This window comes from Salvelinus alpinus, chromosome 3 (genome assembly GCF_045679555.1).
Source record: "Salvelinus alpinus chromosome 3, SLU_Salpinus.1, whole genome shotgun sequence".
NCBI classification, from domain to species: Eukaryota; Metazoa; Chordata; class Actinopteri; order Salmoniformes; family Salmonidae; genus Salvelinus; species Salvelinus alpinus.
Genome location: NC_092088.1, coordinates 15266560 through 15284934, shown reverse-complemented (window position 1 = coordinate 15284934; position 18375 = coordinate 15266560). Strand labels below are relative to the sequence as shown.

At 46.2% G+C, this 18375-nt stretch overlaps 1 protein-coding gene across 18 annotated transcripts in view; it reads left to right on the top strand.

Moving 5' to 3' along the window:
• LOC139570093 (neurexin-1a) overlaps positions 1-18375 on the top strand; it is a 131512-nt gene that overhangs the window by 93829 nt on the left and 19308 nt on the right. For 12 of the 18 annotated variants that reach the window (XM_071391608.1, XM_071391610.1, XM_071391611.1 and 9 more), the window contains 11 exons: positions 4345-4548; positions 8177-8203; positions 10713-10835; positions 11113-11262; positions 12103-12334; positions 12520-12710; positions 12896-13069; positions 14305-14424; positions 14505-14686; positions 15010-15181; positions 18024-18113. In XM_071391608.1, the coding sequence (XP_071247709.1) occupies positions 4345-4548; positions 8177-8203; positions 10713-10835; positions 11113-11262; positions 12103-12334; positions 12520-12710; positions 12896-13069; positions 14305-14424; positions 14505-14686; positions 15010-15181; positions 18024-18113 (1665 nt within the window). The remainder of the gene's footprint in view (positions 1-4344; positions 4549-8176; positions 8204-10712; positions 10836-11112; positions 11263-12102; positions 12335-12519; positions 12711-12895; positions 13070-14304; positions 14425-14504; positions 14687-15009; positions 15182-18023; positions 18114-18375) is intronic. The other 6 variants (XM_071391616.1, XM_071391617.1, XM_071391615.1 and 3 more) reach the window with 3 other exon arrangements.

Here is an 18375-nt window from a genome sequence, read left to right as displayed (position 1 = left end):
TTGAGATGGTGTTCTTGGGGTTGTACTCATCCTTCTTCTTCCTCCAAACACGGCGAGTGGAGTTTAGACCAAAAAGCTCTATTTTTGTCTCATCAGACCACATGACCTTCTCCCATTTCTCCTCTGGATCATCCAGATGGTCATCGGCAAACTTCAGACGGGCCTGGACATGCGCTGGCTTGAGCAGTGGGACCTTGCGTGCGCTGCAGGATTTTAATCCATGACGGCGTAGTGTGTTACTAATGGTTTTCTTTGAGACTGTGGTCCCAGCTCTCTTCAGGTCATTGACCAGGTCCTGCCGTGTAGTTCTGGGCTGATCCCTCACCTTCCTCATGATCATTGATGTCCCACGAAGTGAGATCTTGCATGGAGCCCCAGACCGAGGGTGATTGACCGTCATCTTCAACTTCTTCCATTTTCTAATAATTGCGCCAACAGTTGTTGCCTTCTCACCAAGCTGCTTGCCTATTGTCCTGTAGCCCATCCCAGCCTTGTGCAGGTCTACAATTTTATCCCTGATGTCCTTAGAACAGGAGGGCTTCTTAAAGAAAAACTAACAGGTCTGTGAGAGCCGGAATTCTTACTGGTTGGTAGGTGATCAAATACTTATGTCATGCAATAAAATGCAAATTAATTACTTAAAAATCATACAATGTGATTTTCTGGATTTTTGTTTTAGAGTCCGTCTCTCACAGTTGAAGTGTACCTATGATAAAAAAATTACAGACCTCTACATGCTTTGTAAGTAGGAAAACCTGCAAAATCGGCAGTGTATCAAATACTTGTTCCCCCCACTGTACATGGATGAGAGAGCTTCCTGCTGCCTGAGTTATGTTGTTGATGTAAATTGAGGAGAGCGTGGGGCCTAGGATCGAGCCTTGGTGTACTCCCTTGGTGACAGGCAGTGGCTGAGACAGCAGATTTTCTGACTTTATACACTGCACTCTTTGAGAGAGGTAGTTAGCAAACCAGGCCAAAGACCCCTCAGAGACACCAATACATCAATACCGACCCACAATAATGGAATGGTCTAGCGTATCAAAAGTTTTGGCCGAGTAAATAAAAATAGCAGCACAACATTGCTTAGAATCAAGGGCAATGGTGACATTCATTGAGGACCTTTAAGGTTGCAGTGACACATCCATAACCTGGGCGGAAACCAGATTGTATACCCGAGAGAACACTATAGACATCAAGAAAGCCAGTCAGTTGATTATTGAAAAGTTTTTCCAACACTTTTGATAAACAGAGCCAAATAGAAATAGGCCTATAACAGTTAGGATCAGCTTGATCTCCCCCTTTAAATAAAGGACAAACCGTGGCTGCCTTCCAAGCAATGGGAACCTCCCCAAAGAGGAGAGACAGGTTATAAAGGTCAGAGACAGGCTTGGTGATGATAGGGGCAGCAACATTAAAGAAGAAAGGGTCTAAACCATCTGCCCCAGATGTTTTTTTGAGGTCAAGTTTAAGGAGCTCCTTTTGCACCTCAGACACAGTGACTGTCTGCAGGGAGAAAACAGGATTGGGGCTAGTCGCACTATTAGGGCTGGGAGGTGAGAAAATGTCAGACAGGCAAGGAGGCATTGCTGAGTCAAATAGGAATCCTGATTTAATGAAGTGGTGATTGAAGAGCTCAGCCATGTGCTTCTTGTCAGTAACAACCACATCATCAACATTAAGGGACATGGGCAGCTGTGAGGAGGAGGGTTTATTCTCCAGGTCTTTAACTGTTTTCCAGAACTTCTTGGGGTTAGACCCACAGAGAGAGAACTGCTCCTAAAAGGAACTAACTTTGGCCTTCCGGATAGCCTGAGTGCACTTTTCTCATTTGCCTGAACGACAGCCAGTCAGCCTGAGTATTTGTGTACTGAGCCTTTCGCCAAATTATGTTCTTGAGGTGGAATAACTCTGCCAGATCACGGTCGAACCAGGGACTGAACCTGTTTTTAATTCTCATTTTCTTTATGGGAGTGTGCATGTTAACAATACCACTGAAAATATCAAAAAAGAAAGTCCAAGCGTCTTCGACAGAGCTGATTCAATACCAATTTACAGAGGCCAGGTTATGAAGGAAGGCTTGCTCATTAAAGTTATTTAGCAAGTGTCTATGTGAGGATAACATCAAGGAGAGTAGCCTTTTCTGGGTGTTTGGAGTCATACCTTGTGGGATTGGTAATAATCTGAGATGGATTTAGGGAGTCCTATTGTTTTAGGACTTGGTCAGGTGGTTTACGCATGTCTCAGTTTAGGTCACCTAGCAGGACAAATTCAGACTTAGTGTAAGGGGCCAGGAGAGAGCTTAGGGCAGGTAGGGTACAGGCCGGTGCTGATGGAGGACGATAGCACCCAGCAGCAGTCAACAAAGAGCTATTTGAAAGCGTATTGCTTAAAACCAGCAAATCAAATTGTTTGGTGGACGTGGTGGGGACAACCGAGCATTGAAGGTGTTCCTTGGTAAAGATTGCCGCTCCACCACCTTTGGAAGATCTGTCTTGCCGGAAAAAATTAGAAACGGAAAGGTTAACATCAATGTTCAAAACACTCTTTCATTTTACCAGGTAAGTTGACTGAGAACGCGTTCTCATTTACAGCAACAACCTGGGGAATAGTTACAGGGGAGAGGAATGAGCCAATTGTAACCTGGGGATGATTAAGTGACAGCTTGGGAATTTAGCCAGGACACCAGGGTTAACACCCCTACTCTTACGATAAGTGCCATGGGATCTTTAGTGACCACAGAGAGTCAGGACACGCGTTTAACATCCCATCTGAAAGACGGCACCCTACACAGGGCAGTGTCCCCAATCACTGCCCTGGGGCTTTGGGATATTTTTTAGACCAGAGGAAAGAATGCCTCCTACTGGCCCTCTAACACCACTTCCAGCAGCATCTGGTCTCCCATCCAGGACCAACCCTGCTTAGCTTCAGAAGCAAGTCAGCAGTGGGATGAAGGGTGGTATGCTGCTGGCTTCATAACTACGTCTCAGTAATGACCAACAACATCTGGATTGGAGCTGTTAACCCACACTTTCAATTGATACATTTTAGGTATTAAGCTTCTAGTGTTAACGTACAGAACCCCCCCCCACCCCTCTCTCTACACCCCCCCTCTTGCTCTCTCCCCATCTCTCTCTCTCGCTCTTTCTACCCCCGTCTCTCACTCTTTCTACCCCCCTCTTTCTCTCTCTTTCCCCCTCTCTCTCTACCCCCTCTCTCTCTACCCCCCTCCTTCTCTCTCTCTCTCTACCCCCCTCTTTCTCTCTCTTTCCCCCTCTCTCTACCCCCTCCTCTCTCTCTCTCTACCCCCTCTCTCACTCTTTCTACCCCCTCTTTCTCTCTCTTCCCCCCCTCTCTCTCTCTCTCTCTGCCCCCTCTCTCTACCCCCTCTCTCACTCTTTCTACCCCCTCTTTCTCTCTCTTTCCCCCTCTCTCTCTACCCCATCCTCTCTCTCTCTCTACCCCCTCTCTCACTCTTTCTACCCCCTCTTTCTCTCTCCCCCCCCCTCTCTCTCTCTCTCTGCCCCCTCTCTCTACCCCCTCTCTCTCTCTACCCCCTCCTTCTCTCTCCCCCCCCTCTCTCACTCTTTCTACCCCCCTCTTTCTCTCTCTTTCCCCCTCTCTCTCTCTCTCTCTTTCTTTCAGGTGCTCTGCTGAAGCACCATTTTCTCATTTAACTTAGTCAGCTGTTAAGAAATTACTCAAACGCGCACATACACATGTGTGTGCATGTGTATGTGTGTGTTTGTGTGGGTGTTAGTTATGTTATCATGATGTAGCAGGCTAACCTCCAGTTAATGAGGATGCATTAGCATTTTAGCTTTTCACCCGCTCTTCCTCTCTCCTTCTCCTTATGTCTCCTTCTCCCTCTCCCTCCTTCTCCCTCTCCCACCTTCTCCCTCTCCCACCTCTCTCCTTCGTTCTCTCCTTGCTCGCTTTACTGAGCACTCTTCTGTTCCCTCTGAAATTCACTCACTTATTCACACACACACACACACACACACACTCTGAGCTCATTAGTATTCATGAGACCTCTCTCTTCCTGTTCTCTTGTTTTCGCCTACAACGGTGTCCCACGGAAACACAGAGAGAGAGAGAGAGAGAGAGAGAGAGAGAGAGAGGGATTGAAGGATCAGAGAAAGGTAGAGGCAGAGGAACAAATATAGAACCATCACTCTCTCAGCGGAAAACAGCTTTGAATTGAATATTTTCTGAAATTTAAGTTAAACTGGAGACACTGGTTTGATCTGCTTTGATCTGGTCTGGACTGCTCTGGACTGGTCTGGTCTTTTCTGGTCACTGCTTGATATTAATATCTTCCCCTCCTCCCTCCTCCCTCCTCTCTAGATGCGACCATCCTATCCTATGATGGTAGTAAGTTTATGAAGGTCCAGTTGCCCGTTGCGATGCACACGGAAGCAGAGGATGTGTCGCTACGTTTTCGCTCCCAGCGGGCCTACGGTGTTCTCATGGCAACAACATCACGGAACTCAGCCGACACGCTCCGACTGGAGCTGGATGGGGGTCGTGTCCGACTCACTGTCAACCTAGGTACACACACACACATACTGTCAACCTAGGTACACACACTCACTGTCAACCTAGGTACACACACACACTGTCAACCTAGGTACACACACACACATACTGTCAACCTAGGTACACACACACACACACACTGTCAACCTAGGTACACACACACACATACTGTCAACCTAGGTACACACACACACATACTGTCAACCTAGGTACACACACACATACTGTCAACCTAGGTACACACACACACATACTGTCAACCTAGGTACACACACACACATACTGTCAACCTAGGTACACACACACATACTGTCAACCTAGGTACACACACACACATACTGTCAACCTAGGTACACACACACATACTGTCAACCTAGGTACACACACACATACTGTCAACCTAGGTACACACACACACATACTGTCAACCTAGGTACACACACACACTGTCAACCTAGGTACACACACACACACACTGTCAACCTAGGTACACACACTCACTGTCAACCTAGGTACACACACACACACATTGTCAACCTAGGTACACACACACACACACACTGTCAACCTAGGTACACACACACACACACACTGTCAACCTAGGTACACACACACACACACTGTCAACCTAGGTACACACACACACACACACACACTGTCAACCTAGGTACACACACACACTGTCAACCTAGGTACACACACACACACACTGTCAACCTAGGTACACACACACACTGTCAACCTAGGTACACACACACACACTGTCAACCTAGGTACACACACACACTGTCAACCTAGGTACACACACACACACACACACTGTCAACCTAGGTACACACACACACATACTGTCAACCTAGGTACACACACACACATACTGTCAACCTAGGTACACACACACACATACTGTCAACCTAGGTACACACACACACTGTCAACCTAGGTACACACACACACATACTGTCAACCTAGGTACACACACACACACACACACACACACACACACACACACACACACACACACACACACACACACTGTCAACCTAGGTACAAACACACACATACTGTCAACCTAGGTACACACACACACTGTCAACCTAGGTACACACACACACACACACATACTGTCAACCTAGGTACACACACACACACACACACACACACACACACACACACACACACACACACACACACACACTGTCAACCTAGGTACACACACACAGATACTGTCAACCTAGGTACACACACACACTGTCAACCTAGGTACACACACACACATACTGTCAACCTAGGTACACACACACACACACACACTGTCAACCTAGGTACACACACACACATACTGTCAACCTAGGTACACACACACACTGTCAACCTAAGTACACACACACACATACTGTCAACCTAGGTACACACACACACACACACACACACACACACACACACACACACACAAACACTGTAAACCTAGGTACACACACACACATACTGTCAACTTAGGTACACACACACACATACTGTCAACCTAGGTACACACACACACATACTGTCAACCTAGGTACACACACACACACACTATCAACCTAGGTACACACACACACACACACTGTCAACCTAGGTACACACACACACACACTGTCAACCTAGGTACACACACACACACACTGTCAACCTAGGTACACACACACACACACACACACACACACACACACACACACACACACACACACACACACTGTCAACCTAGGTACACACACACACACACACACACACTGTCAACCTAGGTACACACACACACACTGTCAACCTAGGTACACACACACACTGTCAACCTAGGTACACACACACACTGTCAACCTAGGTACACAGACACGCACAGTCAACCTAGGTACACACACACACTGTCAACCTAGGTACACACATACACTGTCAACCTAGGTACACACACACACTGTCAACCTAGGTACACACACACACACACTGTCAACCTAGGTACACACACACACACTGTCAACCTAGGTACACAGACACACACTGTCAACCTAGGTACACACACTGTCAACCTAGGTACACACACACACACACACACACAGTCAACCTAGGTACACACACACACACACACACAGTCAACCTAGGTACACACACACACACAGTCAACCTAGGTACACACACACACACACACTGTCAACATAGGTACACACACACACACACACACTGTCAACCTAGTTACACACACACATACACTGTCAACCTAAGTACTCACACATACACTGTCAACCTAGTTACACACACACATACACTGTCAACCTAAGTACACACACAAAGTAGGCCTATACCCATACACTGTAAACCTAAGTACACAGTAGGCATACACCCACACACTGTAAACCTAAGCACACAGTAGGCCTATACCTACACACTGTAAACCTAAGCACATAGCAGGCCTATACCCACACACACTCAAACATAACCTGAGAGCAGAGCACATGTACATACAGCTAAACCAAGATCTGCTATTACACACACACACATACACCCACACACACACACACACACACACACACACACACACACACACACACACACACACACACACACACACACACACACACACACACACACACACACACATACACTCTTACATTGTTGTACTGTATTTTTGGTGTGTGTATTGTTGAACAGAGGGTTGGTTCTCCCGGTCCGAGGCTGCATTTTCTGCTCACTCCCAGATGACCACTGCACCCCTAGACACACGTGCACACACGCGCACACACAGAGACACACACACAAATACACACACAGAGACACACACACAAATACACACACAGAGTCACAAATACACACACAGAGACACACACACACACAAATACACAAACAGAGACACACAGTCTTGTACAGCTAACCTTGTGGGGACATACACACACACGCGCACACACACACAAATACACACACACAGAGACACACACACACAAACACACGCACACACACAAATACACACACAGAGACACATACACACACAGAGACACACACACACACGCACACACACAAATACACACACAGAGACACACACAAACACACTCACCAATAGATGCAGGGGTGTGTGTTGGTCTCTGGCTGTAGCATCTGCGTCTCTGCTGTGGTTGACGACACCCAACACACTGAGGTATTATGGGAACCATGACCTCTGACCTCCCATGTTCCTCTGCTCCACCAGGGGCGGGATTTGGTGCTCTGTTGCTCGGTGACAGAAATATGGGGCCACGCCCACCTCAGTGTCCTGATATTATGGATGCTATGGTCACGGAGGCTGTCACTCTGACCAGAGTAGCCAATGGCACACATGTTACACTGAGACCTCTCGCTCTCCCTCAGCCAATTACAGAGCAAGACAATTCAGAGATCCATCAATCTTATTTGCTGGATTCCCAGTGCTACCATGTCATTCGCTCAGAGCAGATAGCAGAAAGCCCTATCCTCTGCTTTGATTGGCCAATAATCCCCTCCCAGCTTGCCCTCAGAAGGCGGGGAGAGTGTGTGTTCTCAGCGAGGTGTGTGTGTGGAGTGTGTTGGTGTGTTGGTCCCCAGCGCGTGGAGTTGTATGTTTGTGCAGTGTTAACCCTCTGCTCTGCTCTCCCTCCAGACTGTATCAGGATTAACTGTACCGCCAGTAAGTCACGCTCCATCTCACACTACCTCTGTGTGTGTTAGAACTTGTGTGTGTGTGTGTGTGTGTGTGTGTGCGTGTGTGTGTGTGTGTGTGTGTGTGTGTGTGTGTGTGTGTGTGTGTGTGTGTGTGTGTGTGTGTGTGTGTGTGTGTGTGTGTGTGTGTGTGTGTGTGTGTGTGTTAGAACTTGTGTGTGTTTGTGTGCGCTGGTGTGTGTGACTGTGTGTTTGATTCTGCTAGAGTCCAGGGTTACTAAGGCAGCCATTTTAGAGATAATGTAAGAGAGGAAAGACAGAGTGAGGAAAAAGGGGGGTGAGGTGAGAGGAGGAACAGGAAAAAGGGGGGGTTGGGGGTGTGTTAGTGAATAAGGTGAGAGGGGGAACAGGAAAAAGGGGGGGTGGGGGTGTGTTAGTGAATAAGGTGAGAGGGGGAACAGGAAAAAGGGGGGGTGGGGGTGTGTTAGTGAATAAGGTGAGAGGGGGAACAGGAAAAAGGGGGGGTGGGGGGTGTGTTAGTGAATAAGGTGAGAGGGGGAACAGGAAAAAGGGGGGGGTGGAGGGTGTTAGTGAATGAGGTGAGATGGGAACAGGAAAAAGAGGGGTGGGGGAGTGTTAGTGAATGAGGTGAGAGAGGGAACAGGCAAAAGGAGGGGGGGGGTGTTAGTGAATAAGGTGAGAGGGGGAACAGGAAAAGGGGTGAGGTACACAGGGAAGATAGAGAAGAGCTAAGGAAAAAGAGAACGAGAGAGAGAGGTGTACAGAGGAGTGTGGAGGTGTGGAGTTCCGTCACGGGGATGGGCTGAAAGCTTCTCAGGGCTTCCGGATAATTATGTCTCCTTCATGCTGAAAATGAAAGATTCTCTATCCCTCCATCCTTTTTCTTCCCTTCCTCCATCCACCCCTCCCTCCCTCTGAGTGCTTTGTTTGTCTGTAGGCTGTCGTGAGTTGAGCTCTGTGTATGTGTGTTTGTCCTTTCACCACGGAAGACGACTCTATGACGGCATCCTGGTACTGACAAAGGGAGAAGGTGTTGCCATGGGAACATAACTAGACAACTTGTCTATGTCTATGGGCAGTATGTAACATAATGCTTTTCATAAGCATAGAAACCTTAAAAGGTGTTATTATGATTTTCTAATGATCCTCAGTTATTATCAGCCATTTGGAGTAAAAAAATACTGCCATTGAAAGAGCTTAATATTAGGAGTTGATTATAAAACATGACAAGAGTTCGTACAACTCAGTAAATACAATATTACATACATTTCATTTGTATAAGTTCCATCAATAGACAATTTTTTCCGCAAATTAGTCACTCTTCCATGACCATATATGTCCTGTGTGTGTGTGTGTGTGTGTGTGTGTGTGTGTGTGTGTGTGTGTGTGTGTGTGTGTGTGTGTGTGTGTGTGTGTGTGTGTGTGTGTGTGTGTGTGTGTGTGTGTGTGTGTGTGTGTGTGTGTGTGTGTGTGTGTGTGTGTGTGTGTGTGTGTGTGTGTGTGTTTGTGTGTGTGTGTGTGTCCTGGCTGTTCTCAGGTTGGCATGGATCACTGCCTCATTCTCACATCAGCCCATTCACCCCAACAGTGTGCGGTCACACACACACACACACACACACACACACACACACACACACACACAAAACAAAAACACCAATCTCAGGCAGTGATCCATGGTAACGGGATGAGATACTTGTGCCCAGAGCACAGCTGAGACACCTCAGGGGAGCCCTCTGTCCTCTCCTGAAAACTAATTACACCTAACACACACACAAGTCACCTACACTCACACACACACATACCTCACCTACACATGCATGTACACAGAGACCTCACACGTGGCAATATGATGTGTGTGTGTGTGTGTGTGTGTGTGTCATGGTGCTGCCATTTCCCACAGCTGAATCTGTCAGGCTGTTTGCCTCTCATCTTCTCATTCCTCCTATAGCTTATCACCCCCCCTACACACACTGACACTGGTCTATCCTGGTGAGAGGGAGAGAGACTCACAACACTCCCCAGAGATCGCCTTCAACAGAAACTAGAGAGAGAAAATGAGGAGAGAGAGAGGGACGAAAGGAGAGGGAAATGGAGAGCGAGAAGGGGAAGGAGAGAGGTGGATGGATGGATGGAGAGGGAATGAGAGAGAAAAGGGGAAGGAGAGAGAGAGATGGATGGAGAGTTCCTCCTGCTGTATTACTGCTCTACGTCCCTCTTGCTACAGAGCTGAGTATCTAGTGCCATCATGTGGTCAGATAGGGTAGGACACTGTGGCAGGAGACATGGTGGAGAATGTGTGTGTGTGTGTGTGTGTGTGTGTGTGTGTGTGTGTGTGTGTGTGTGTGTGTGTGTGTGTGTGTGTGTGTGTGTGTGTGTGTGTGTGTGTGTGTGTGTGTGTGTGTGTGTGTGTGTGTTTGTGCGTGCGTGCTTGTCTGCATGTGTGCATGTGTTAACCCTTCGTGTGGGTGTGTGTAAGGTGTATGTGTGTGTATATTAACTAACTGGAATGTGTGTAGGTAAGGGTCCAGAGACCATCTTTGCAGGGCTGGGGCTGAATGATAATGAGTGGCACACTGTCAGAGTGGTGCGACGCGGGAAAAGCCTCAAACTCACCGTCGACGACCTGCAATCTGTAGAAGGTAACCATAGCAACCCCAACCCTGTCAACCCTGACCTTTCAGTCCTAACCTTAACCCCTGACCTCAAACCCATAACCTGCAGACATTGCTCAAGTACATTCAAGCCCAAGTGTCTTGTATTTAGCTGACCTGGTCCAGTGTAGACAATGGAATAGTCCCAAAAGTGCAAACTCCACTCACCCTGCACTCCGGTGAAGCTAAATCAAGTGCACCTCAAGTGTTTCAATGTATTTGACCCCGGTCTGCTAACCTCTACCCTGACCTCTAACCCCTCCAGGTCAGATGGCAGGCGACCACACCCAGCTGGAGTTCCACAACGTGGAGACAGGCATTGTGACGGAGAAGCGCTTCATGCCTGCTGTGCCTTCCAACTTCATAGGGCACCTGCAGGGCCTCACCCTCAACGGCATGCCCTATGTAGACCTCTGTAAGGACAGAGTACACACACACACACCTCACACACCCACACATACACACACCTCACACACACACACACACACACACACACACACACACACACACACACACACACACACACACACACACACACACACACACCACACACACACACCTACACACATCTTACTTTCACAATCATATCTCTTAACGGGCGTGTTTCCATGAGCCGATCTCAACTTGTTTCCTCATTTAGTTGTCGAGCAAGCGGAGAAAGGCTAGAGAAATGTCATGACAGCTGTTGTCCATAGAAATGTATAGAAGGCGCGTCTTTGATCTTTGCCATTGAACGCTTCTGTGATAGCAAAGCCCATAGAGTGCCCTCTATACGTCTCTATGGGTCCCTGTAAGTGCGGACTATAACCAGAACTGGCGGCTCAAGAGAAAGATTTTGAATGAAAAGATAGGCTAGCTGTACAGATATTTGGCTTACACTAGATATGACTGATTAAGCTGCCGTACTTGTAGACTAGCAAGGCAGCGCCACAGATGAATTGAGAAACTACTGATCAACCTGACGTTGCTCATTGTAATATTACAATATAATGCGTTACTTTCCACACAATGTAATATTGTAATATAACGCATTACTTTCCACACACGTTACTTTCCACACAATGTAATATTGTAATATAACGCATTACTTTCCACACACGTTACTTTCCACACAATGTAATATTGTAATATAACGCGTTACTTTAGTTAAATGTAACAAGTAATATGTAATACATTAGTGTTTTAAGTAACTAATCCCAAACACCTTACACATACACAACTACACACACCTCATCCTTGGTCATCTCGATCCTAGGTAAGAACGGTGACATCGACTATTGCGAGCTGAACGCTGTGATTGGTTATAAGAGCATCGTGGCGGACCCGGTGACGTTCAGGTCACGGTCGAGCTACGTGACCCTGCCAACGCTCCAGGCCTACTACTCCATGCACCTGTTCTTCCAATTCAAAACCACCTCCCCTGACGGACTCGTACTCTACAACAGAGGAGACGGAAACGACTTCATAGTGGTGGAGCTGGTCAAAGGGTAATTACCTAAACATTCAAATAACATCCTATTGGCACTATACTGTGTGTCTATACACTACTGCTGTTGAACAGAGGAGATGACACCACCTGATGAAAGGACTAGTCAGAGTTAGATATCTATCTACTATCTACTCAGGTAATAAAGTTGATATTCCAACGTTCCTAATCTCCCTCCCTCCCCAGCTACCTCCACTATGTGTCCGACCTGGGGAACGGAGCTCACCTGATCAAAGGGAACTCCAACTCTCCTCTGAATGACAACCACTGGCACAACGTCCTCATATCCAGAGACACCAACAACCTGCACACTGTTAAGATAGACACCAAGGTCACTACACAGACCACTATGGGGGCCAAGAACCTGGATCTCAAAGGTAACACACATGCACACGCATAAACTCACACACATAGACACATACTGTACATACCATAATACCTGTGTACTATGTATGGAGTCTCTCAGCCCTTGTCTCTTATAGCAGAGGGCAGTTCTGTCAGCTAAGAGAGACCCAGGTATGGAGCGAGGAGCTGCCACTCAAGCTGTGCTGTGTTCCTATAGGTGACCTGTACGTAGGGGGCGTGGCTAAAGAGATGTACCGTGACCTTCCCAAGCTCGTCCACTCCCGCGAAGGCTTCCAGGGTTGCCTAGCAACCGTCGACCTCAACGGCCGATTACCCGACCTGCTGGCCGACGCCCTTGCTACGACCGGACAGGTGGAGAGGGGCTGTGAAGGTACACACACACCATTAGCAACTACACAAGAAAGTCTAGGAAGACAAACACATACCAGGACCTCCCCCTTTTACTATTGCAGATCAGAGCTAATTGTTTTTATTATTCTACCTCTTGCTCCAGCTAACAGCTGTTTTTATTTGTATTATTTATATTTCTGTTTTTATTATGTTGGAGATTATCCCCCTTGCTTTGGCATCTGGCTTTCTCTTCTCTTTCTCCCCTCTCTCTTCTCTTTCTCCCCACTCTCTCTCTCTCTATTCTCTTTCTTCCCTCTCTCTCTCTCTATTCTCTTTCTCCTCTCTCTCGCTCTCTTTCTCCCCTCTCTCTCTTCTCTCTCTTCTCTTTCTCCCCTCTCTCCCCTCTCTCTCTATCCTCTCTCCTCTCTCTCTCTCTATTCTCTTTCTCTCTATTATCTTCCTTTCGCTCTCTCTCTCTCCTCTCCCTTTTCTCTCTCTCTCTCTCTCCCTGTTTGTTTTATCACAGGCATTTTTATGCTTTGTTTTTACTAACCATCTAACATATTTTGCTTGTCGTTCTTTTTGGCTGACAAAAGTTGCATTGACGAAAGCTGACTTGCAAGGTAGATCGCTCTGTGTGTGCGTGTACGTATCTGTGTGTATTCTTGTGATCAACTGGGTTCGAACCTGAGTCTCCTGCGCACCACAAGACTGTGTTAGCCCACTGAGCTAAAGTCTAGGGCTAGGCAGTAGCTCAGGGAGCTAATGCATGTGTTCAGGTCTCAGGCAAGATTACTCATCACGCGAGCCACCTCGGTTACACTTGCAAGTACGTGTGTGTGTGGTGTGGTGTGTTCTGACATGACCTGTCCATGCCACCGTAGCGACATCGTTCCTGTTTAAGTTAGACCACACCCTCTTCACCTCTGTCACTTGGAAGCATGATTCTAATCCCACCCTCTACTTCTAACCCCACCCTCTTCTGTTTAACCCCTCCCTCCCTGTATCTAGCCTACAGCTGGCCAACCTCATGGACAGACAGCTGCTGGATGTGAAGTGAATTGTAATACCAATTCAACAATCCAAAAGTGCTCAACTCTTAAAGGAATGGGTTCACTTCAAATGTGAATGAATATGGTTTTTGCCTTGGCTGTTGTCGATCTATCCAGAGTTTTTAAGGGCGTATTCTGATTATTTTGTTACTTTCAGCAGCCTCTGGTTGACATGAGCTTTTCTCATTAAGAAGCTGAAGGATTTGTCTCTTTGGCTCTTCAGGTCCCAGTACTACCTGTCAGGAAGACTCCTGCGCCAGTCAGGGCGTGTGTTTACAGCAGTGGGAGGGATTTAGCTGTGATTGCAGTATGACATCATTTGGGGGACCGCTCTGCAATGACGGTGAGTCACTTCTTATTTCCTATTCCTATGTCCTATTTCCTGTTTACTACTTCCTTTTTGAGACAATTTGTTGTCCACAGCGGGGACCACTTATATCTTTGGTCGTGACGGGGGTGTGATCGTGTACACCTGGCCTCCTAACGAGAGACCCAGCACACGGGCTGACCGGCTGGCGCTGGGCTTCAGCACACAGCAGAAACACGCTACTCTGCTACGGGTTGACAGCGCCTCGGGACTGGGGGACTACCTACAGCTACAGATAGTAAAGACCACCCTGACCCCTACAGAATCACTGCACTCTGTCCTCCTCAACTCAGCACTCTGCTACACTACCAGCTATAACCCTTTCTCTCTTCCTATCCTCTCTCTCTCTCTCTCTCTCTCTCTCTCTCTCTCTCTCGCTCTCGCTCTCGCTCTCTCTCTCTCTCTCTCTCTCTCTTGCTATTTTGCTCTCTCTGTCTCTATGTCTCTCTCTCTCTCTCTCTCTCGCTCTCGCTCTCTCTCTCTCTCTCTCTCTCTCTCTCTCTCTCTTGCTATTTTGCTCTCTCTGTCTCTATGTCTCTCTCTCCATTCCTCTCTCCCCAGGATAAAGGAAATATTCGGGTAGTGTTTAACGTGGGGACAGATGACATCAACATTGAAGAGACTGCTAAATTCGTTAATGATGGGAAGTACCACATAGTTCGGTTTACCCGCAGCGGAGGCAACGCAACCCTGCAGCTGGACGACCTGCCAATCATAGAGCGCTACCCCTCAGGTAGGGACCGACCATAGTCTACACCTGCCTGTCACAGCCAATCACACGACAGGGCTTCGCTTCTTCCTGAATTAAAGGAAGTGACTATGTATCGTAACTGTTTCTATCAGTATTCATGTAAAGATGTTGCAGTGTTGCTTATGTTAATACTACATCATACTACGTTACTATTACCACTTGTGTTATGACTTGCTGAAGACCAAATGTGTATTTTAGGATGTTATTTTCCCTGTTTAAACATAAAAAATAAATATGTAGTAACTTCCCCTGTTGCCTTGACTCCAGGGAGTCTGTACTGACATGACTGGTCATGTATGTTGCTATGTTAAATAGTGTGACACGTAAATGAACCATGTAAACATTTAATACAGATAGCAGTTGTGATTTATTAAAAAATGAAAATAATAATAGCCGTTGGGGCATTTGGCCAAACAGCAACACAATAAACATGTAAATGTATTAACTAGACTGGGAGGGGAACGAAGAGAAAAACTGATTGTACTTATTTTAGCATTGGGTTTTTAAACATTTTATATTATTGTTGTTATCTTAAGTATTAATCATATATTTTCAGGAGTTATTTAGCTATCTGTTAGCTAAAAGGCTAAACACCAGACAGGGGTGTATGAGGGTTGATCTGTTAACTAAAAGGCTAAACACCAGACAGAGGTGTATGAGGGTTGATCTGTTAGCTAAAAGGCTAAACACCAGACAGGTGTATGAGGGTTGATCTGTTAACTAAAAGGCTAAACACCAGACAGGTGTATGAGGGTTGATCTGTTAGCTAAAAGGCTAAACACCAGACAGAGGTGTATGAGGGTTGATCTGTTAACTAAAAGGCTAAACACCAGACAGGTGTATGAGGGTTGATCTGTTAACTAAAAGGCTAAACACCAGACAGGTGTATGAGGGTTGATCTGTTAACTAAAAGGCTAAACACCAGACAGGTGTATGAGGGTTGATCTGTTAGCTAAAAGGCTAAACACCAGACAGAGGTGTATGAGGGTTGATCTGTTAGCTAAAAGGCTAAACACCAGACAGAGGTGTATGAGGGTTGATCTGTTAACTAAAAGGCTAAACACCAGACAGGTGTATGAGGGTTGATCTGTTAACTAAAAGGCTAAACACCAGACAGGTGTATGAGGGTTGATCTGTTAGCTAAAAGGCTAAACACCAGACAGAGGTGTATGAGGGTTGATCTGTTAGCTAAAAGGCTAAACACCAGACAGGTGTATGAGGGTTGATCTGTTAGCTAAAAGGCTAAACACCAGACAGGTGTATGAGGGTTGATCTGTTAACTAAAAGGCTAAACACCAGACAGAGGTGTATGAGGGTTGATCTGTTAACTAAAAGGCTAAACACCAGACAGAGGTGTATGAGGGTTGATCTGTTAGCTAAAAGGCTAAACACCAGACAGAGGTGTATGAGGGTTGATCTGTTAACTAAAAGGCTAAACACCAGACAGAGGTGTATGAGGGTTGATCTGTTAACTAAAAGGCTAAACACCAGACAGGGGTGTATGAGGGTTGATCTGTTAGCTAAAAGGCTAAACACCAGACAGGTGTATGAGGGTTGATCTGTTAGCTAAAAGGCTAAACACCAGACAGAGGTGTATGAGGGTTGATCTGTTAGCTAAAAGGCTAAACACCAGACAGAGGTGTATGAGGGTTGATCTGTTAGCTAAAAGGCTAAACACCAGACAGGTGTATGAGGGTTGATCTGTTAACTAAAAGGCTAAACACCAGACAGGGGTGTATGAGGGTTGATCTGTTAGCTAAAAGGCTAAACACCAGACAGGGGTGTATGAGGGTTGATCTGTTAGCTAAAAGGCTAAACACCAGACAGGGGTGTATGAGGGTTGATCTGTTAGCTAAAAGGCTAAACACCAGACAGAGGTGTATGAGGGTTGATCTGTTAACTAAAAGGCTAAACACCAGACAGGGGTGTATGAGGGTTGATCTGTTAGCTAAAAGGCTAAACACCAGACAGGGGTGTATGAGGGTTGATCTGTTAACTAAAAGGCTAAACACCAGACAGGTGTATGAGGGTTGATCTGTTAGCTAAAAGGCTAAACACCAGACAGGTGTATGAGGGTTGATCTGTTAGCTAAAAGGCTAAACACCAGACAGGGGTGTATGAGGGTTGATCTGTTAACTAAAAGGCTAAACACCAGACAGGTGTATGAGGGTTGATCTGTTAGCTAAAAGGCTAAACACCAGACAGGGGTGTATGAGGGTTGATCTGTTAGCTAAAAGGCTAAACACCAGACAGGTGTATGAGGGTTGATCTGTTAGCTAAAAGGCTAAACACCAGACAGGTGTATGAGGGTTGATCTGTTAGCTAAAAGGCTAAACACCAGACAGGTGTATGAGGGTTGATCTGTTAGCTAAAAGGCTAAACACCAGACAGGTGTATGAGGGTTGATCTGTTAGCTAAAAGGCTAAACACCAGACAGGTGTATGAGGGTTGATCTGTTAGCTAAAAGGCTAAACACCAGACAGGGGTGTATGAGGGTTGATCTGTTAGCTTTAACAGTGATTATCATTACTATTCTCTTGTTTTATCAAACTTTCTAAACCCAGTCAGAGCTGTCTCCTGTCTGTCAGATGTTAAGTAACTGTTTAAATGTCTCTTTAAATCAAAGTCCAAGAACAGAAAGTCGATGTCTGCTTGCTGGTTGCTGCTCATGAACGTAACTCTTATTGAAGTTAATGACACAGCAACAATGTTCGGACCGACAGGACCTTGGTCAGGACTTTGACTTTCTCTTCATGGCTGTTTATTATTGATGTCCAGCTCCTGTGCCAGGTGTAATTACTGTGTTTTCATCTTTAAATTAAAGGCAACATTGATAACGAGCGCCTGGCAATCGCTAGACAGAGAATCCCCTATCGGCTCGGTCGAATAGTTGACGATTGGCTACTCGACAAAGGTAAAAACATTCATTAAAATGACTTTCAACTTTCAGCTAAAAGTCAATCTGAAGGAAGTTGAAACTGTGACCATCAACTAACATCTAAAATTATAAATCCATAACTAAGTTTAAACGTTTTAGTAACTGTTCGAGTATAATATTGTCAGACTGTGTAAACTGTAGTGTAACTGTACTGTTCTGTAATACAGTAATTTACTGTAAACTGTAGATAAAGAGAGAGGTAATAATACCAGGTTAAACGGACAATGGGAAGATTAAT